General features: G+C 42.5%; 1 protein-coding gene across 2 annotated transcripts in view; it reads left to right on the plus strand.

Moving 5' to 3' along the window:
• Positions 1-21719, plus strand: part of MFGE8 (milk fat globule EGF and factor V/VIII domain containing) — a 36214-nt gene extending 14495 nt beyond the window's left edge. Inside the window, exons 4-10 of one of the 2 annotated variants that reach the window (XM_087972763.1) lie at positions 1625-1738; positions 4516-4697; positions 7241-7396; positions 9822-9966; positions 12199-12401; positions 15727-15882; positions 18240-21719. In XM_087972763.1, the coding sequence (XP_087828889.1) occupies positions 1625-1738; positions 4516-4697; positions 7241-7396; positions 9822-9966; positions 12199-12401; positions 15727-15882; positions 18240-18383 (1100 nt within the window). In that variant the 3' untranslated portion in view covers positions 18384-21719. The remainder of the gene's footprint in view (positions 1-1624; positions 1739-4515; positions 4698-7240; positions 7397-9821; positions 9967-12198; positions 12402-15726; positions 15883-18239) is intronic. The other variant, XM_087972764.1, reaches the window with a different exon arrangement.
• The last annotated feature ends 846 nt before the right edge of the window (positions 21720-22565 follow it).

The following is a 22565-nucleotide window of genomic DNA, read 5'->3' on the forward strand; positions in this document are numbered from 1 at the left end:
ATGTCCAGGTTTTTCCTCTCTCTCTCTCTCTGTCCGTCTTCTACCAAACAAAGGTTAGGTTATTTTGAATTCCTTTTTCCTGCGAGATCCTTGGTTCTCTCTGAGCTTGGTTGTTTTCTTGCAGACATTTCATTATCCAAACTAGGTAACATCATCAGTTCCATCATGCTTTCTTCCTTTTAGGACTGAGTAATCTTTTCTGATTACTTTTTTGAAGGGGACGCAGTGGCTCAATGGCTAAGACGCTGAGCTTGTCAATCAGAAAAGGTCGGCAGTTCGGTGGTTCAAATCTCTAGCGCTGCATAACAGAGTGAGCTCCCGTTACTTGTCCCAGCTTCCACCAACCTAGCAGTTCGAAAGCACGTAAAACTGCAAGTAGAAAAATAGGGACCACCTTTGGTGGGAAGGTAATAACGTTCCGTGCGCTTTCAGCGTTTAGTCCTGCTGGCCACATGACCACGGAGATGTCTTCGGATGGTGCTGGCTCTTCAGCTTTATAACGGAGATGAGCACCGCCCCCTAGAGGCAGAAATGACTAACATGCATGTGCAAGGGGAACCTTTACCTTTTAATCTTTTCTGAAAGCCACACACCTCCTCCTCGTGCTTTCTTTAGTCCTCCATTCCCTAGGGCAGGTTCACATCTGTTCATTGCGGGGCAGGACTGACAAAAGTGTCTCTCAGCCTGATCAACATTCATGATGAAATGGTGGTGGAAACCATGTTCAGTGAAACATGGTTAACAAAGCTATAGTGTAATGCCATGCAATGTGTGTTCCCACAAGAGAGAGGGGGGGGGAAAGGGAGAGAGAGAAATTGTTGTGTGACCGACCTGAACTTTGCCCTCTTAATAGCTAGTTATACAACTAACAAACAATGGGCATCCTTCCAACCTTGAAGGACCGACCTTTTTTTTTTTTTTTTGTAATCATAAAAACATTTAATTTCATTTGTCCTCTTATTATTTTTCTTCCAAACCATCTCTTTGGAAAAAGAGCACAAACATCATGTTCATTTTAACATTTTCTGGATTTTCCAGAAAACAATGAAGATGCAACACAATGTCTTTCTAAATGAATGTTGTATATCACAGTGGTGGCTAACTTTTTTTGGCTCTCATGCCGAAAATTGTGTGCACGCTTGTGTGCCAGCACCCAGAAGGCAATGCGTGCTGGGGGCCCTCACACCCCCTGCACATGTGTGTGTGACCCCTCCACATGCGCCATGCACCTCTGCACATGTGCGTACGACCCTTCCGCGTGCCATGCCTCTCTGTGCATGCGTGCACAACCCCCCCACATGCACCGTGCATTTCTGTGCATGCGTGTGTGTCTCCCGCGCATCCCCCGCCCCCTGCACATGCACACCAGATACCCAACAATCAGCTGATGGGCAGTGGCGCATGTGCGCAGGTGCAGAAGTGGCTCTGCGTGCCACAGGTTTGCCATCACGGGTATATCATATGAGCCAGTGCTGTGTTTTGAGACACGGATCCGTAACCTTTTTCAAATAATGGAAAGTGTTTGACTGTAGTCCTACTGTTACTAGGCATGGCTTGATCTGACTTAGATCTGATGAAACCTGGGAGTAATTGTGTTGCACTCTGTCATTTCCTTTTGCCACAGATGACAATAAATGTGTTTCCCAGCCCTGCAAGAACGGAGGGACCTGCCTGGATTTGAAGGGCAACTTTAACTGTAAATGCTCCTCACCATTTGTGGGGAAGACCTGCCAGATACGTAAGTCTTTAGTCCTGATAGCGAGTTGGAAGAGAGTTAAGAAATGAAGAAGGCTCAGAGCACCAATGCTGCATCTGTCTGCACTGGGAAGACAGGATTTTTTTTTTCCAGACAAAAGTCACCTGCGTTGGCTTGAGAAAGGCAGTTCTTGTAGTTCAAGGAATGCTGAGCTTTGGTTCACAAAACATTAAACTCATAAGTTAACCTTTCCTTGGATCTTAATTCCTGGTGGATTTGGTGGAGATGTCCAAGGCAATTTTCAAGGTTGCAATTGATGCTTCTTCCAGGGTGATTTTTGATTTTGAAGGCTACTTCTCACTGTCCTTTCTCGTATCCAAGTCCTAAGTAGGTCTGACCCAACTTGAGTTCAGACCTTCACAATCTCCTTTTTGCATTTCTCACCTCTCTGCTTGTCCTTCTGAGCTACTGAATAGCAGTGAGATCACCCACATCTCTGTCACCTTGTCCTTTCCCTCTAGATCTCACCCAGCCAGTCACAAAGAAGGGAAGAGAGACAAGCAAATGAATATTGATGGCTATTGGGAAGAAGAGGTGGGCATGCTCAGCTAGAGGTCCCACAGGAAGCATTTTGTCTATACTCTGTTGATAACAATTATATTCCGAGAGTTTGTTCCCGATGGACCTCATCCTGGAGACACCAGCAGGCTTGGGGAAATCTTTAAGATTTGTGAAAGGAGAAAAAAATATTAGAGTGGAAACTACAGATGGACAGATGTTACAGCTAGGGATTGAAGAGGATTTCTTCCTTCCTTCCTTCCTTCCTTCCTTCCTTCCTTCCTTCCTTCCTTCCTTCCTTCCTTCCTTCCTTCCTTCCTTCCTTCCTTCCTTCCTTCCTTCCTTCCTTCCTTCCTTCCTTCCTTCCTTCCCTATTCCTTCCTCTCTCTCCCTCCCTCCCTCCCTTCCTTCTCTATTCCTTCCTTCCTTCCCCCAGCCATTCAAGGTTGCTTGTTTACTGCCATTAACAGAGGTCTTGAGACCAATCTGGCTGTCCTCTCCAGCCCTCTTGCCAGCTCTCCCCCACTTCTCAATGTCACTTGTTTCTCACCTTGGAAAATTAACAGTCTGCAAGCATTTAGGGTGGGGGGAACTTGTAAGCCTCCTTTTCCTGCCTTAAACATTCCTGCTCAAGAACCCTGGGATGGAGGAAATGGAAACATTTGGGAATTTGTAGGAGCAAGAATGTAATTCCATGTGCATCTGGGTATATGCCCTAGTTAGCAATTTTCAGGGCAAAAAAAATTCTCTTCCCAATCAGTGTAGCTCCTCGCAGATATCCTCACAATGAGTTTTCTTTCTTTCTTTCTTTCTTTCTTTCTTTCTTTCTTTCTTTCTTTCTTTCTTTCTTTCTTTCTTTCTTTCTTTCTTTCTTTCTTTCTTTCTTTCTTTCTTTCTTTCTTCCTTCCTTCCTTCTTCCTTCCTTCCTTCCTTCCTTCCTTCCTTCCTTCCTTCCTTCCTTCCTTCCTTCCTTCCTTCCTTCTTTCTTTTCTTTCTTTCTTTCTTTCTTTCTTTCTTTCTTTCTTTCTTTCTTTCTTTCTTTCTTTTTAATGGATTAGATAGGTATTTGGTTAAGATCTGCTTGTTCCTTTTAGCGAGTCCTTGTAGCCCAAAGTGGAGTGATTTCACACACACACACACACACACACACACACACATATACTCCCACTTGAACCTACGGGGCTCAGTCATAAGGACGTTTTCTGCTTTTCTGAACAAATGCTAAAGCTTGCTTTCATTGGCAGTGCAGTGCAGCACAGCGCAAAACAAAACAAGCCGCACAAAAGGGCATTGTGCTTTACAGGTTTTTTTTTTTTTTGAAATGCATTTTAAAAAAGCACAAAAAGAGCTTTGTCTTTTTTGTTTGTTTAATCCTACAACTGCCCAGTGAGGTAGGCTGTATTGCAGCGGTTAATGGCTTACTCAAGGCTGTCCAGCATGTGTGAAATCTGGGTTAAAAATTTGAAGGACGTTTTTCTAACCACTTCGTTCTTTGGTGATTTATTATTGTTTTTAATTCAGGAGGTAACTGGGATTTTCTGCTCACGCTTCTCCTTCCTTCCTTCCTTCCTTCCTTCCTTCCTTCCTTCCTTCCTTCCTTCCTTCCTTCCTTCCTTCCTTCCTTCCTTCCTTCCTTCCTTCCTTCCTTCCTTCCTTCCTTCCTTCCTTTCCTCCCTCCCTCCTGCCTTCCTGTCCTCTTGCCCTCCCCTCCCCTTCTCCCCTCCCTGCCTCCCTCTCCTCCCCTTCCTCCCTCCTTTCCTCTCTCCCTCCTTCCTTCCCTCCGTCCCTTCCCCTCCCCTCCTTCCTTCCTTCCCTTCCTCCCTCTCTTCTTCCTTCCTTCTTCCCATCTCCTCCCTCCCTCCTTCCCTCCCTCCCCCTTCCCTCCCTTCTTCCCTTCTCCCTTCCTTCCTAACTTGTATGCCATCCATCTCATCAAAGATGACTTTTGCCACCTTACAGATATTCCCCAACCCCTAAAATTTATTTAACACCTCTGCAGAATTCAGGTTCCTTCTGAATTATTTCTTGAACTACCTGACGTGTGAATGATGCTCCTTTCATTGAAGCCAAATTCTTGTTTGGAGCCCTTGTTCCCAAGGAGTACATTGGATAATTGGGTCCTAATTTTATAGGAAAGTCTCCTGTTTTGTTTTGTATTTTAAAATTCTGGTTCTTACATTTCCCCTCTGCCCTTTTGTTCCAGCTTTGTTCCAATGCTCTTGTTTTCTTCGTTCTCCCTCCCCAAAATTCACCCACTCCAGGCTGCAAAGATGAGTTGGGCATGCAGACAAGAGCTATTGCAGACACTCAGCTTACAGCGTCATCAGTGTATTATGGCTTCCTGGGTGTGCAACGCTGGGGCCCTGAACTTGCTCGCCTCCACAACAGAGGAGTTGTGAATGCCTGGACAGCCAGCAGCTATGACAAAAACCCTTGGATTCAGGTATTGGTGCAAGAAGAAGCCTCTGTTCCAGGGGGCAAGTAGGGTGTCAGGGCTGAAAATGGCTCCAGGGCTGACAAAGGGGAATGGAAACATTTGGCCATTATCTATAGTGGCGCAGTGGTTAGAATGTAGTATTGCAGGCTAACTCTGCCCACAGTCTGGAGTTCAATCCGGATTGGTTTAAGATTGATTTAGTCTTCCATTCTTCCGAGGTCGGTAAAATGAGGACCCAGATTGTTAGGGGCAATATAATACTCTGTAAACTGCTTAGAGAGGGCTGTAAAGCACTGTAAAGCGGTATATAAGTTGAAGTTCTATTGGTGTTGCTGTTATCACTGTATGAATTGGGCTCAGAGTTGAGTGGATGTTGCTAATTATGACATGACACAGTGGGTTCTTTCACCCAACCTGCAGCCACCCTGAGACTTGCAACCATTAGCAGAGAGTTTCTTTGGAGATTTTCAGTCATCTTCTAGGTCATGATTGTCCCAAAGGTGCTCCCCCTCCCACTTCAAGAGGGAACTGGACTTTCTTGTTTTTCTTTGAAGACGTTTCACTTCTCATCCAAGAAGCTTCTTCAACTCTGACTGGATGGTGAGGAATGGAAAGGTAGCCATTTGCATTCTTTTAGAGAGTCCTTGAAGGACGCCACCTGGAGGTTTATCGGTGTCCTCAGGGTCATCTGAGTGAAGCAAATGGGTGCGGAACCTTCTTGGAACTGTTGAAAGGACTGTGTGGTAGACTTCAGATACATGTTCTGACCAAGGCTTCCAAACTGTAATTACACACACGTCTTTTAAAAACAAGACTTATTTTATTGCAATGCTGGGAATTGTTTTCATTCCCAGCCGGAATTAAACTCAAACAGTCCCCCAAGATAAGCACACACCTTTCAGTTCTGTGAAGTGCTGCCAAAAAACAGAAGTATCAAATGAACTAGAAAAGAAGCCAACTGAAGTACAAAAAAAACCAACCAAAGTACAAAGAGCTTCAAGCATGACTCTGAACCGATCAAACTACTTTGCTTCCTGCAAAGGTATTGTCATCTTTGCCTGACTTTTTTACCTTATGGGAGAGGCAATCATCTCAAAGCCTTACTCTCAAGTCACCCCTTTTGTCTCAGCTGCTGTTGCCTTCTAGCAGCTCTGCGCACATGCGCACTGGGAACAGGCTCCCCTGGGTCCTCTGCCTCGCTGCTGCCAGACTCCAGAGGCTCTGGAGTCAGCACCCCAGTCCCAGATGGTCCTGGCCCCATCTCTGCATCAGATGCAGGACCCTCATCTGAGTCATCTCCAGACTCCCTGCCTGGTCCCCGTTCTTCCCCACTCTCTGATTCCGCTGCCGTCTGTACAGGCTGCCAGCGAACCACAACAATACATGACATTGTATCTCTCCCCTTCTGTTGAGAAAGGGCTGTTCAATTTTGACATAGATAGCCTCTTTGACTCCACTTTCAAACCAGTGGTCCTCTCTGTCCAAGATGTGGACTTTACTGTCTTCAAAAGAGATGGACTGCTAAATCTTGTCCTGATGGGTTTGTTCTCCTGTGTTGTGCCATGTGTTTATGGAGTCAACTAGGTGTTCTTAGATTGCAGCTCTTTTACCTTTTTAATTGGACAAGCCTAGTAAGGCTGATGGAGTTAAAGAACATCTGGAGAACTACACATGCCTGCCAAGATTAAACATCTTTTTATGCTTCCTTTGATATCACAAATGCTTTCTTTAAAACATAAACACAGTGTCAGGATTTGCTGGTGGTGATGTGATAGATCTGAGGAAGGAAAGGTAAACTTCTCCCTTGTTAAGCTTCCTTATAATCCTACCTCTTTTTATTTTACTCAATTTTATTAGTTTTAGAAAGAGATAAAATATAAAATGATGGGAAAAGAAGGAAGGGAATCAAGAGGTTAGAAAGGACAAGAAAAAAAAGTAAAGAATGGGAAAAAAAATACAAAAAGAGTGACTTCCAACATTCTTCAGTATAGATCCAAATACATAATAACCTCTTAATCTACGTTGAAACAGAAACACAACATTGCAATATAAAAAGTATACCAATTTTAACAAGCCTATCTCTTATTCATAATGAGATGGCAAACAAAACTATCTTACATTTTTAAAAACAATAACAACAATAAAGCTTGAGTTAGTCCTTCGTTAGATAGAGCTTGTCATGGGAATTCTTACAGAATTTTTCATTTTGGGGTGATAAGTTCATAAGTGTTACTTTTAATTTCTAGATGGCAGTGGCTTTCTTTTAAAAAAAACAAACAGACCCATGCCCTAGGGAGATTACAATTTAACCTTTTCTTATGAAAACTACTGTGTTGAGCTAATTAACAAAACAGAGTTTACATATGCAGAACAGACTCAAAGAATAATGTAACTTCAATACAGTCTGACTTTAGACACAGGATCAAATACTCGGTTTTGTTGCTTTCATTTGCTTTTTCATTTGATGTTTTCTTTTAAGTACCCAGCCAATTTGATTCATTCTGCCTCTTTTAACACCCCCCTTTATTTTTTATTTTAATTCCATGCAGGTAAATCTGTTGAAAACAATGTTCCTCTCTGGGATTGTTACTCAAGGGGCAGGCCGTGGAGGATTCTCAGAGTATGTCCAGACTTACAAAGTTTCCTACAGTCTAGATGGACGAGTATTTACATTCTACAAAGATGAGAACCAAAACCAGGAAAAGGTGGGTAAGAGAGAGCGGCTGAAGGCAAAAGAAGGAAAGAAAAACAAAGGGATTCTTTTAAACCACACTTATGATATGTAAGCATTTTGGAATGATCAGATTTGCTTTATTTACATCACAATGTTATCCTTTCAAGAACATAAAGTTGGACAACAAAAGCATTTTCAGGTGTTCTACAGAAGGGAAAACTTTGGTTTCCTTTAACTTTTCGTTAATTCTTCCCTTAATTCTTCTTTCTAGTGAAACAAAAGCCTAAAGTCTTCCCCTTCCCTCCCTTCCTCTTCTCTTCCTGTTTCCTTCCTTCCTTTCTCTCCCTCCCCCTGTCCTCCCCTCCTCTTCCTTTTTCTTTCCTTCCATCTTTCTTTCTTCCCTCCCTCCTTCCCTTCCCTTTCTGTCTCTCACACACACGAACAAGTTTCCCATCAGGAAAATGTATGAGTTAAATGTGTAAAGTAGTGTGATTTACATTCAAAAGAAGGGAAAGGCCTTGGCAATTTATCTGAGCACTGGTGTAAATTGTTGTAAGATGTACAGAAATCCTTTCTACATTACGAAATATTATAAACATACATGGGGACAAAATGTTCTGTGATTATTTTTCCCCAAGCCCTGGAGGGTCGGGTTTTTTGGGGAGTGGGTGGGTGCCTTTGAGTTAGTATTAATTCCTGACAACTGTCCGGATTACAATAGTAGCATGTGGAGTTTTCTTGGCAAGATTTTGTAAGAGGTTCGCCATTGCCTGCTTCCCAGGCTGAGAGAAAGAGAGACTGGCCCAAAATCACCCCACTGGTTTTGGGTCTAAGGTGGGCCTAGAACTCACAGTCTCCTGGTTTGTAGCCTGGCACCTTAACTACTGCACCAAACTGGCTCTTGTATAGAAAATTATACGTTATGTGATATTGTAAACAAACAGGAACAAAATTTGAGGTGTGTGTGTGGGGGGGGAATTACTTAGTATCTGCATTACTAGAATTCCATTCCTATAGACTGACTTTTTAGCACCTTGCCTTCCCCTATACTTAACGCTAATTATATTTAATTTTCACCCTGCTCCAGATGGATGGGTAGCACTCAGTTTATAGCTTGAGGGTATTTGAAGAGCTCCAGTGGGTGTTAAATATTTGGAAATCCAGCAGTTCTGAATTTATTTATTTTTTGCAAGCCCTGACTAGCAAGATAACCAGAAGCACATTTCTCTTCAAGCATCATTGACTTTGTCAGTTCCTCTTGGGCTTCCTTTCTCTTCCTCTCCCCCCTCTGCCCCCATTTAAGGTCTTCTCACCTTGTGGGGAAAAAAGATACAAAGCACCTTTGAGTGAGTTAGTTCCAGTGTTAACTTAAGGCATGTTGGGTGTAGCCTCTAAAAAACTGAATGCTGAATCGACCTCATTCTAAAAAAAAATGGCTTTGTAAGTTATTCTCCAAGTCCCTGTATTAATGAGCAATCAGAACTGCTGAAACTCTTAGAAAAAGCCTTTATTTGAATTTTCCAGCATCATATTTACCCAGGACTAAGTTTTACTAAATCAACCAAAGTTTGTTGATCTAGTTAAATTAACTGTTGCATCCTTGCTCTCTTGTTCAATATTACAAACAAAAGTCTTTTTTTCTTGAGCTGAATGCTAAATACTAAAATCCCACATGCTATAAGTGGGTTTAACTAGTTTTTATTTTGTTTATTAAATTTATATGCCGCCCATCTCACTATATCTCCCTGGACAGCTTACAGTGCAATAAAAACATAAATAGAAATACAATCGAAAATCCCAAGAGCTGAGTATTTACTGACCGGATGCCTTCCTGTTGCCTATGCAGAGGTAGCAGCAGGCATTTTTCTCTCTCTGGGCATAAAGAGAAAATATCTGCTGTGAACTCTGCATAGACAACAGGAAGGCATCCGGTCAGTAAACACTCAGCTCCATTCAATAACCCCGACACAACGGATTACAGGGTCATTAAAAGAAACAAAAATCTGTCAGTTACAGGTTTTTATTTCTCTACATTAATCAGTTGCAAGGCTGAATGTTCTTGAGTTCATCAATTATAGGGATTGTTTTTAGTTATTTTTAAGCAATAATATATAATGGTATCATTGTTGAGTCGTATTATCCTAAGCATGCAGCTTATCTTAGTACAATGCAATCTTTATTTTGCTCAGTGATCCATGCACAATAAGATGTAAAAGCTTATGAGAACAAATAAATATAGAGCAATCGAGGATATTAGTACTTGATGTGTCTTAAATTCTGCCACAGGAAATTTGCCTATGGTGCTGTCATTAGGATCAGAGGGTAAGTAAGTATTTTGTATATCAAAGATCTGTCCATCTGGAATGTTGTTGTATCTCCAGGGCTGTGTAGCATTGGAAAGGGATTCACATTCCTACTCTTAAGATACTCTTCGTTTTGTATTTTCCTTCCTGCAGATTTTCTCGGGCAATCAAGACAAACATACCCCAGTGACCAACATGTTTAGTACTCCAATCATCACCCACTATTTCCGAATCCATCCAGGGGAGTGCTATCGTGGCTGCACTATGCGGTTTGAACTGATTGGCTGTGAAATGAATGGTAAATGCTTCCCATTGGTCTAATGAATTTTGGCGGGGGCGCATACTCTTGCATGGATAATTGGACAATAGGGCTCCCATGCCTTCATATAGTTTTTTGTTTCCGTACGACATCCTTTTTCTTAACTGGGGACTGAGAAGAGGGAAGCAAAAATGCTGACAGAAGATTGGTGAGCCGCAGTGGTGCAGTGGGTTCTGTGCAGTGCTTCTGTGACTGCCGGCTGCCTGCAATTTGGCAGTTCAAATCTCACCAGGTGCAAGGTTGACTCAGCCTTCCATCCTTGCAAGGTGGGTAAAATGAGGACCCAGATTGTTGGGGGCAATAGACTGACTCTGTAAAACCCGCTTAGAGAGGGCTGCAAAGCACTGTGAAGTGGAATACAAGTCTAAATGCTATTGCTATTGCTATTATGGAAACCCCTGGATAGGTTCTCTGGAATAAAAAAATTCATTTTGGTGATCTACTTTCCAATAGCCTTTGAAAATTGGGCCTGGTTTTTTTTTTTGTGTTTTTTTTTTGACACCTGGAACACTTGGGACAATTGGCCAGTTTGGTGTATTAAAAATAAATAAAAGGGTGCTTGGATGGTTTAAATTACCCTTCAGGAAAGGCAGAATATTGCAAACTGTATAAATGATGTAAATGATCATGGTCAGCTTTTTTGCATAATCTGGGGCTCTGCTTCAAAAATGGGGAAGGCTAGAATGATGGACCATCTTGACTCTTTTAATTAGATGGTGACATGTTGATGCAAAGGGGATGCTAAGTATTTTCTTTAGAAGGCAAGTCTTCTATATTTGACATTGCTCATCATTTGAAAAGGGGACCTTCAGCTGAAGCATGGGACTTGCCTGTATGGTTGAGTTAAACTGGGCTTCAATGAACTTGACTTAACGGTCCTGGGAACTGTGAAGTCTCTATAATCCATCTTAAACGGGCCTGGATCTCTTTCTCATTTACTGCTTTCAGATGGACAGTCCCTAAGCATCATAAGACACCATGAAGTTGTCTCAGTCCCACCTCCTTGTCCTTAGTAGACTTCTAGGTAGAAAGAGATGTTCAGAAGACTTCATTTCAAAGCATTTTGTGATCTATCCTGTTTCAAGTGCATTCCCAAGTGCCCAAGACAGGTCATTTTGCACTTGAAATAGTTTCACATTGCCAAATGTGAAGCCATATGGTTTTTTTCATAGTTTTAATATGGCTTTTCTCCTGTTTTGATTGGGGGCTGCCCTGACTTGATTATATATGTATGTGAATGTTATAAATAAAATGGCTTGAAATGAAATGTTTGCATGCCCTTAGTAGAAAGGGGGGGGGAATGAAATTGGCAGGAAAATACAGAAGAATGACAAATGGAAGACAAAACCATCTGTTCTGCAAAGGGCCTAGAGTTATAAATCTCCAAGTTGATTTCATTTTTTAAAAAAATTTGCACCAAAATGCGCTCATCTTTGGCACACATTTCCCCAAAATATGCACTGTCATTTGCAGTTTTGCCTAGTAATTATTTTTGCAAATACTTTGCCTTTCTATATATTCATGGAAGTATGTCCTTTTGGGCAAGCATTTCCCCAGCAGTTCCCCTCTTTTTAAATGGATTAGATTAGAGATTAGAACTGTCCTCACTCTCTAATACTCTTCCAGAAGGCGCTGAAAACCTGGTTCTGCCAGCAGGTCTGGGGAACCCACAGCGGGATGGAGCCCATCAAATGGCTTGTGTAATCTGCTGTCGTTGGGGTGGGGCGTGATTTTTTTATTTTTTATTTATTTTTTCTCCAGATTTGTTCTATCGTACTTTATTAATTTATTTGATTCTTTTTTTAGTTTTTTATTGTTTTTTATTTTAAATGTGGTTTTACATTCTGTAAGCCTCCTCGAGTCGCCATGGATGAATAAGTGGCAATATAAATTCAATAAACAAACAAACAAATAAATAAATGCACATCCTTAATCTGGAGTGTAGAATTCTGGCAGGTTGTTACTGCGTAAATGCTAACCTGGAATAATCCTCTGTATCAGCAATCATCAAGATACCCTCTGGTGATGGTTTCTATCTAGATGACTGTTGCTGCTTTTAAAAATTGATCTTCCTCTTGGGGGACTTTTTTTGGACGGGGTGGGGGGGGTCTCCTTAAAGGCACCACCCTTGGGAGAGTCTCCTTCTGTGGGACAGTCACCTTCCTTCTGAACTCTTGCCTTTCACTATGTCTATAAATCGTTGTGTTACAGTGTATTTCAACACGGCAGGTTGCTCTGATCCACTGGGCATGAAGTCCCGTCTCATCTCTGACCGGCATATCACAGCCTCCAGCATGTACAAGACCTGGGGCATAAGTAAGATGTCGTGGTACCCTTACTACGCTCGCCTTGATAACACTGGGAAATCCAATGCCTGGACTGCCCTCACCAACAAGGCAGGCGAGTGGCTTCAGGTATGTCTTTGCCAGAGAGGATAAAAGCTGCCGTAAGAAGAAACTGTTTTAAGTGGAATCTGTGGGATAGGGCTGATAAATGTGGTCCTTATTGTAACCATCCAGCCTCCTTGCATGTGTTGTGGGAGAGAGAGAGAGAAAGAGAGAGAGAGCGAGAGAGAGAGCTTTAAACTAAAGTCGAAGAATGAATAAAATAAAAAATGTAAATATTTCTGGTTCAATGCACAACGAGATATGGAGCCTGGGTTGTCCGTCAGCCCTCAGATGGAGAGTCAACACCCCCAGGTCTGGAGGTGGTTCATGAGGAAGAGGAGGAACAGCTGGGTCCAGTGCCTGATGCACAAAAGGCAGAGGAGAGGAGAGCAGTGGAAATTTATGGGCCGGTCCTTGGGACGGAAGAGCCACTGCTGCTAGCGAAGCCCCACCTTGGCTCTGGGGATAAAAGGCAGGGGGCGGAGATGAATAGATGTGGCAAACAACTATTCATCTCTCTGCCAGACAGACTTGTTAGCCTGTGTTGAGAGAGAAGCTTTTTGCCAGGTTTGCTGGCGCTCCTAACAAAGGAATCATTAATTTAACTATAGAGGGTTTGTTGTGTTCGGGGAGCTGGGTCAGAAAAGCATGGTTTATAATAGAAGAACTTATTACAGGCCATCCTCAACTTAGAATCTTGTGTTTAGTAACCATTCAATTACAACAGCACTGAAAAGAAGTGACTTATGGCCATTTTTCACACGACCGTGTAAGATCTGCATGGTCACATGATCAAAATTTGGCCACTTGGCAACCGGCTCGTATTTATGATGGTCACAGTGTCCCGGGGTCATGTGATCCCCTTTTGCGACCTTCTGACAAGCAAAGTGATGGGGAAGCCAGATTCCCATAACAACTCAGCCACAGCTGTCTTACTAACTTAACAACTTGCTAAGCAGCCAGCTGTAAGTCAAGGATCACCTGTACTATTTAAAAAAAACAAACAACTCAGAGAAGTTATTTTTCCACTTAGAAAAATAGCTTGCTTGAAATCAGAAAGGTTTATACTTGATCAGTTTGGGATCTGATTCATTTTTCAATATGTGTATGAGTAGCTTGTCTCTCATCCTATCTGCAAGTAGTATTGCTTTTTTTTTTTAAAGAGAGAAATGAATATGTTGGATTCATACCCTATTGGAGAGTCAATTAAACAAAGTTAATGTCTCAGGAAGAAGAGAACATAGAATAACTGAGTTGGAAGGGACCTTAGAGATCTAGTTCAACCCACAGCTAGAATGGAAAACCCTATACCAGTGGTGGCTAACCTTTTTGGGCTCCTGTGCCAGCACCTAGAAGGCAATGCACAGCCCCCTCATGCCCCCTGTGCATGTGCATGCGATTCTCCCCCTTGCTGCCCCCTTACCCGCACTGCACCTCACAGCTGATTTTCCGCCAGTTTGAAGCCATTTCAGCCTCCCAGAGGCTTGAAAAAAGCCTCTGCAGGCTTTGCAGAATGAATAATAGACCTGTTTCGTCACTTCCGGCATTTCTGGAAATACAGGAAGTGACAAAACAGGCCTATTATTCGGCCTGCAAAGCCTGCAGAGGCCTTTTTCAAGACTTTTTCAAGGCTTCAAACCAGCCAAAAATCAGCTGTGAGGCACACGTGTGCGCAGTGAGGTAAGTTTGCCTGCGGCTTGTGTGCTGGCACAAATGGCTCTGCGTGCCACCTGTGGCACACGTGCCATAGGATCGCCATCACGGCCCTATACTATTGCAGATAAATGGTTGTCCAGTCTCTTCTTAAAAGCCTCCAGGGATGAAGCTCCTATAACTTCTGAAGGCAAGGTGTCCACTGGTTAATTGCTCTTGTTGTTAGGAAGTTTCTATTTAATTCCTGGTTGCTTCTCTCCCTCAAATATTGGAACACTGCTATCATGTCTCTTCTAGTCCTTGTTTTCATTAGACTAGCATCCCCGTCTTCTCCCTCACCCCAAAATATTAAGTCTCAAAGAGGATTTCCAGTGTTGTAATGAGAAAAACACATTAAGGATATGCCAGTTTGGTTGAACGGGTATATTTTAACTGACCATCAGTGTTTAATTAAGCCCTTTTTCATTTAGCAATTCCTTTAATACATTTAAAACACCTTCCTCCTCTTTCCAACCTCAAATCTTGGCCCAAACCAACTGTTCATTCATAGAATTGGTGAATCTCAGCAGGTTTCCAATTATTATTTTGAAGTTTTTCAGGGCCTCTTTTCATTTCAAAGAATGTTGAGTTTGCAAAGCCTTTATACCAGGGATCCCCAACCTTTTCGACGCCGCGGCCTGGTTCCGGCGTCAGCTGGCGCCGGCCGGTTCGCGCAGCTGGCGCCGCCATTTTTTTAACGAAAATCACTTCCGGTGACATCACCGGAGCGATTTCGTCAAAAAATGGCGGCGCAGCGCTCGGTGAGCTTTTTCGGGTAGAAATGGCTTTCTACCCGAAAAGCTCACGAGCGTGGCGCCGCCATCTTTTTGCGAAAAATTGCTTTTTTACCAAAAAGATGGCGGCGCCAGCAACCAGCGGCCCGGTAAGGCTTGTTCCGCATGCCCGGTGCCGGTCCGCGGACCGGCGGTTTGGGACCCCTGCTTTATACCTTAGCACAAAAGGAAAGAGGGATGGGAGAGATGTGAAGGATGCAAGCTCAGTCTGTTTTTCCTTAGTTTTTAAAGGGTAATATTCCTTCTGATCCAAACAACGGCAAAACACAACCCACCTCTCTTGAGTGCAGTTTAGGGTGCTAAAGACTTGAAGTTCCGTAGCTCTTATTCCCTTATACTCTTCTGTTGCTCCCATCTCATTTTTTATATTTTTGATATGTTATAATCATCCTCTTTATGATTAATAAATTTAATGTATATGGTGCCCAACTGCCAATGATTCTAGGCAGTTTTAGGTTTTTTTAGTTAAAAAGTAACTCCTAGTTAGCTTTTTACTTTTTACACTTTGTATGGATCTATTATGGAATTCCTTTAAATTATCACTTTTTATATCTTTTATGACTCACATATAAATGTATGCATAGATAGTTCTCGACTAACAGCCACAAATTGAGCCCCCAATGTTTGTGGTTATGTGAGACATTTATTGAGTTTTGTCCCATTTTATGACCTTTCTTGGCACAGTTGTTAAGTGAATCATCGAAGGGCTTTATCACTGGAAGTTTTTAAGAAGAGACTGAACAGACACTTCTTTGAAATGGCTTAAGCAGGGGGCTGGACTAGAAGACCTCCACAGTCCCTGCCAGCTCTATTCTGATTGATTGGTTTACTTCTACCGGTGGAATTATTCTGCTTTTTTTCTGCAGATTGATCTTCAGAAATTGAAAAAAGTGACTGGGATTATAACTCAGGGAGCACGAGATTTTGGGCACATTCAGTACGTAGCAGCCTACAAAGTGGCCTACAGCAATGATGGGAAAACCTGGACTTTCTACCATGACAACAGTACAAACAGCATTAAGGTAGAATTGGGCAAAATCTTTTTGTAGGATTGGGAGTCAGTGCAGAGTCTGTCATTCGTTTGTTTGTTTGTTCATTCATTCATCTATTCTTTTTTTTTTTGACTCATTCATTCATTCAACACAGGCTCAGTTTGCAAAAAGGTTGACAAAAGCTTCTGTTAAAGTTATAATGTTCCCAACAAACATAAGGAAATGAAAACAACAAATATCTAATCAAAAATACAACACCACCAGAATATTGTTAATTCTTTCATAACCCAACTGTTCCCCACAGCACATTTTGTATATGTCATGGAGTAGTTCTTAGACTGTTCCATTAATGCTGTCCTGAAATGTTTCCTGTAGTTTCTTCAAAATTTTATTCCTCTGTGAAAGGGCGAAAAGGAGGAGGGAGCGGATGGAGGGACAGAGGGAAGGAGAGAGGGAGGGAAGGAACAAAAGTTATGAAATATGACTTCCAGCTTTCTTTTGAAGAAATAATAGCAATCTTCTAATCCTCACTCAGATATGATACGGAGTCCTCTCTTTCAAATCCTTAGCTGCTTCTTCTTCTTCTTCTTCTTCTTCTTCTTCTTCTTCTTCTTCTTCTTCTTCTTCTTCTTCTTCTTCTTCTTCTTCTTCTTCTTCTTCTTCTTCCTCCTCCTCCTCCTCCTCCTCCTCCTCCTCCTCCTCCTCCTCCTCCTCCTCCTCCTCCTCCTCCTCCTCCTCCTCCTCCTCCTCCTCCTCCTCCTCCTCCTTCTTCTTCTTCTTCTTCTTCTTCATGACTTCTCAGTTATGGCATATTATGAAATTTTGGAACCTTTCTTCTGCCCAGGCTTGGTTAGCTTGTAAGATTTCCTTTTGAAAAAAAAAAAGTGACAAAATGTAATTCACCAATGATGCCCCTTAAGGGAACTGGCCTTGCTTTGTTTTTCCTTGAAGACGTTTCATCTCTCATCCAAGAAGCTTCTTTAGTCCTGAACTGTCAGAACTGAAGAAGCTTCTTGCATGAGAAGCGAAACGTCTTCAAGGAAAAACCAAGCCCAGTTGTCCTTTTGAAAAAACACCTTTGGGACAACTATGACTTGGATGACTGAGAATCTCCATAGACATCTCCAAGTCTGTGTTCTTGCCCTCTAGCATCAGAGTGTTTTCATTGTCACACCAGGTGGCAGCACTTAATCTAACAATAGCTAAACAGGGTCAAATCTGCTTGGTACTATTAGGAAAGTAGACTATCAGGAAATCCAAGGGCAATAAACTAGATGGGGAAGCTTTAAAGACAGCCAGAAAGAAGCCAATAACAAATTATTTCTATAGTGTACCCAAGAAAGCAACAGAGTCATTTGGAGTTAAATATCATTTGAAGACTTTCATTAACATTTACCTTTTTTTAACTGGTGTCCCTTGCCTAATTGCCTGTGGTTTCCCTTGGTAAAAATATCTGGAGTCAGTCTATGAATATAAGGCATCATAAGAATAAGTAAAGTGTGTCTCTCGGGCAACAGAAATGTGTTTCTAGCTTGGTTTTTTTTTCACCATCCCAGATGAATTTAACTTGGTTATCTCAATCTGCATATTGTTACTTATTTTATTTATTAAATTGGTTTGCTGCCCTTCTCTCTGCAAGGGGAGCCCAAATTTTTTGTTGCTAAGCAAGACGGTGGGTAAGTAAGTTTTGCTTCTTTCTTGCCAAAGTTGTTTAGTGAAGGGTGGTGAGACTTTCAAGGGATGCGGTGGCTCATTGGCTAAGACGCTGAGCTTGTTGACCAGAAAGGTCGGCAGTTTGGTGGTTCGAGTCCCTAGCACCACATAATGGAGTGAGCTCCTGTTACTTATCCCAGCTTCTGCCAACCTAGCAGTTCGAAAGCATGTAAAAAATGCAAATAGAAAAATACGGACTACTTTGGTGGGAAGGGAACAGCGTTCTGTGTGCCTTCGGCGTTTAGTCCTGCCAGCCACATGACCACGGAGACGTTTTTGGACAGTACTGGCTCTTCGGCTTTGTAACGGAGATGAGCACTGCCCCCTAGAGCTGGAAACGACTAGCACGTATGTGCGAAGGGAACCTTTACCTTTACCTTTTAGTGAGAATTTCAGATCTTTGCTAAACGTCTGTGGAGATTCTCAGTCCTCCAGGTCATGGTTGTCTCAAAGGTTCTTTTTTCTAAGAGGCAACTGGACTTTCTGTTTTCTTTTCTTTGAAGACATTTTGCTTCTCATCCTAAAAGCTTGAGCTGAAGAAGCAAAACGTCTTCAAAGGAAAAAAACCAGAAAGTCCAGTTGCCTCTTTGAAAAAAAAAAGCACCTTTGGGAGATCTTTGCTAACTTCTTAAAAATGTACCTCTTCTTTTCTCCTCCTTCCCCTCTCCGCGTAGATATTCCAAGGTAACCATGACAACAATTCTCACAAGAAGAATGTGTTTGATGTGCCCATCTATGCCCGCTTCATCCGCATCTTCCCTGAAGCTTGGCACAACCGCATCACATTGCGAATGGAACTTCTGGGATGCGACGAGTAGATGGTTGAACATAGGAGAGATGGTGTCAAGAATCAGACTGCTCCACCTCTCCCCACGGATGCTCTTTCCCCCCCCCCCAAGATCCCACGGGGCTTACAGTTCCCAGCGTCATCTCCTCCACATCTTTTATTTTTGCACCGTTCATAAGGAGGTCTTACCTTTCACAGGTTGGGCATTGCTAAACTTTTAGAGATGATACCAAGAGCTGGTGAAAGAAGGGATTTTAGTATGCCCTACCTGGTCCTTTTCTGGCCCTTCTTACTTTCTCCAATTATGTGGCTGGCTCTTTGAGGCATGGTTGCCCAGTTCTGGATGGCCTCCTCAATGGGTTCCTAGCCCTGCACTTTAAGGACCTTTTTTCTGTGGCAGGACTCTATGTTTAAGGTCCTGCCAAGTTTTGGGTTCTCCTGGAGCATGACCATACACTGTAGATTTAAGTGGAGCTTAGCAGTCATTCCTTCTCTCCAAGGCACCCTCAAAACTGTAATTTGGGGAAACATCGAATTCTCTAGCACAGATCCACTCTTTCTCTAGAAATTACAGTTCTCAGGATTCTGTTTTTAGACAGCTGACGTGCATTTTATGGACAAAGGAACAGGTAGTTTTGCCATCCCGGTTTTGAAAATTAAATAGCATCCTCAGGCCGGTGCTTTCGGCTTCGTGCCAGTGCAAGCAGTTCCCACCTGTGTTTCTATTTAACTTTTGCCACCATGAGGGCTAGAAACTATTTCCCTTTTTTTAGCCACAAGAATGAGATTTTTCACTTGCACAGATCCTGCTGTTTTGTCTTCTTTTAGCCTCCCGTCCGGACTCTTCTGAAGCCACTCAATCACTTCCTCTTCCCCCAAGTACTACACTTTTTGCTGACTGAAAGAACTGAGATGTTCTTCTCTCTCCCCTCTCCCCTCATCCCAGCTGCCACCAAGGATTCTATTCCATCATGTCAACTCGATCCTTGGCAGAGATGCTAAGAAGTAACAGAATTTTCTGGAGGGGAAGAAAAACATTTAAAAAACAACGCAAATAGATGCGGGCCGTTCTTTTTGGCAGGGCTGAGGGAGGGGAGGGTTGGGACATATGTCTTTCTGTAGTCAGTGGCTGGCTATGGGGTGGAGTGGGGAGAAATGAGGATGTGGGTTCTGGAAGTAATTAACCCAGAGCAAAGGAATCCAAAGTTGTAAGCAATTCTGAGGACGGCTGTGACTTCGCAATGGGATGCAGTGTTAAAGAAGGACGGGCAATATTAAAACTCTGATGTCTGATGTCTCTCTCCATGTGTGGAACTCAGAAAGAACTTTAAAAAAGCTTTTAAAGAAAGAAAGAACCAATGGGGTGGGGAGGGTAAGGGAGCTGGGGTGGTACACATCAAAAGGCATCTTCCTAGATGGGTTACTTTTAGAACTCAGAGAAACTCTCTGAAACTTTTGTCCAAGTTTTGTATCTCTGGAAATTCAAGCTACATCAGCGATGGGCAGCTCCATCTCCATTTAGTGCCCTGTCAGGCTAAACTTGGAGAAAACTGCCCAATTTCTCCCCATATCAAGGCAAGAAGCAGATGGAAATGACTACTTTACCAATATGGCATATTAGACTTATATACTGCTCTACAGTGCTTTTACAGCCCTCTCTAAGCAGTTTACAGAATCAGAATAGTTGTCCTCAACAATCAGGGTCCACCTCAGAAGGATGGAAGGCTGAGTCAACCTTGAGCCTGGTGAGATTTGAACTGCCAAATTGCAGGCAGTCAGTAGTCAGCAGAAGTAGCCTGCAGTACTTGCACTCTAATCACTGCGCCACCACAGCTCAAAGCCCAGCATTGTTGAAAAGTTGGGTGGCATACATTGGTGGTGGTGATGATGATATCCATTCAGTCACATCTGACTCTTGGTGATTCTGTGGGCCAGGTCTTGCCATATCTTCTGATCTTGCACTATTTCTTTGAATTTTTCTATGCGCTGTCAGCTTCGATGGTGTGGCATGCAAAATAACCCTGCAATCATACCTTCAGCAGCTTCAAACAACATCTGGCTATCCAGATCCTTGGGAAGGACTTGATAGATGGATAATAATGCCAAATCCAATCTAAACATCTGGCAGACTGGGCAACCAAGCACCATCATAAAAACCTGAGCAAACAACAATAAAACTCAAACTTTCCCCTAATTCAACCCTGCCCATATGTGTGGTGCAGCCTCTCTGGATGGCTTTTGACTTTTCTCAAAAAAGAGATGTGTGTTTCTTGGTCATCAGAATGTTCTCTGCCACTGGCGTTAGTCAGGGAAGCCTTATAAAGCAAGGGTTCTCCTGAAGCTTGACATTGGAAAATAAGAGAGCTAAAAGATTTTTTTTTTTAATTTGCCCAACTGATTCTGAAACCTGAAACTGGCTCAAAGTGGACTTCTCTCTTGCTCTTTTTTTTCTTTTGCTGAACTCTTGCTAGGCAGAGAACAAGGTAAAGGAATTGTGAGTTTTCATTAGGCTATTGAATGAGTGGTGCGGTGGCCTAGAGGTGGAGCTCTTGCCTCACATTCAGAAGGCTGTGAGTTCAATCCTGGAGGCAGATATTTCTTTCTCTGGGCACAATGAGAATATATCTGCTGAACAAAACTCCACATTGGTGACAAGAAGGGCATCCGGCCAGTAAAAATACTCAGCTCTATTCAGTTGCCCCGACTCCACCCCGCAAAGGATTATGGGGTTATTAAAAGAAGAAGATTAGGCTCTCAAAGATGGATTTTAGGATGACAATATCAGTCTGCAAGTCCCAAATTTTGAAGTTGCTATTTAGAGTTTAGGGGTGTACTGCTTCTCTAAGAACCTGAACTCTATTTTCTGAGGACTTTCAGTTTATTGAAAGGAAGAAACTTCAGGGAAATGAGGTAGAGGAGGGATGAGGTTGGAGACCATTGGACTCTTGACATGTATTTTATGATGGTTGTGATGCCCTGGTGTCATTGAATATCCATTTCTGAGTTTTCCAGTAATTTTACGACAAGCAAACTCAATGGGAGAAGTTGGATTTGTTGAACAACCATGTGATTCACTTAACAATTGCAATTGCTTTGCTTAAAAACATGGTTAAAAAAGGGTTGTTAAATTGGAGGACAAGTTGAATCCTTGGGCATCCTTCCTGTTGTTGGGATACAGTTGTGTCACAAGTCAACATGTTCTGATTTGATTGTTTTCTGAGCCCGCCTTGACCTTCCATCCACCCAGTGCTTTTAAACTGCTTCCACTATGCACTCTAAGCAGTGTGCAACATTATTGAATCATTTCATGAAAACCAAATCAATAAAACCACATCTGCAAATGCTATCAATAAAAAATGTCATAAAATTTGAATAACCCAGCCATTATTGCCTCCAAAATTTACTGTATACTAACAATGTCCCCAGTAGGACTTCCCTCTTCTATCTCTATGGATTAAACCATCAAATTAATAGCAATAGCACGTAGACTTATATACCACTTCACAGCCCTCCATAAGCAGTTTAAAGAGTCAGCACATTGAACCCCAACAATCTGGGTCCTCATTTTACCAACTTTGGAAGGATGGAAGGCTGAGTCACTTGAGCTGGTCTGGATTGAACTGCTGGCAGTTGGCAGAATTAACCTACAATATTGCCTTCTTCCAGGGCTCTGTTAAATCACAATATGGTCAATATGTTGGGGTGCAGCATATTATATGAAGAAAAACATCAAGAGGTAGTGGTCCTGTCTTTGGTGGAGGCATTTAAGCAGGACTTGACCAGCTATTAGTCACTGATCCCATGTAGCTAAGATTCTTCTGTTAAGCAGGTGTGAACTTCAATGCTCCACAATCAATAATTCCCTTGAGTATTGCAGCAAAGGGCAGCACACCTTGTGCTCTTCACACAATGAAGTCACAAAGGCACACTAAGAAATTCTGACAATTTACTGTAGGGCAATTCTCTTTTTTCCATATTCATTTTTTTTAACTAGGACAATTGAACCCGCGAGGCTTCAAAGCAGCCAAGCAGAGAGTGACAGCACAGGGAACAAATCCAATGTACAAGAAGTAGTAAAGAGGGGACAGATGTAGTTCAGGAGTAAGAAGTGAATAATTGAATTGTGCTTGGCTGGGGAATATAGGATGTGTGAGACTACAGTAGAAGCATCTCCAGACTATCTTCCGGGGATTTTGGGTGGTGCAGCGTGGAA

Source organism: Notechis scutatus, chromosome 11 (genome assembly GCF_049901735.1).
Source record: "Notechis scutatus isolate UNSWTSFEM ecotype Mainland chromosome 11, rNotScu1.2, whole genome shotgun sequence".
NCBI lineage: Eukaryota > Metazoa > Chordata > Lepidosauria > Squamata > Elapidae > Notechis > Notechis scutatus.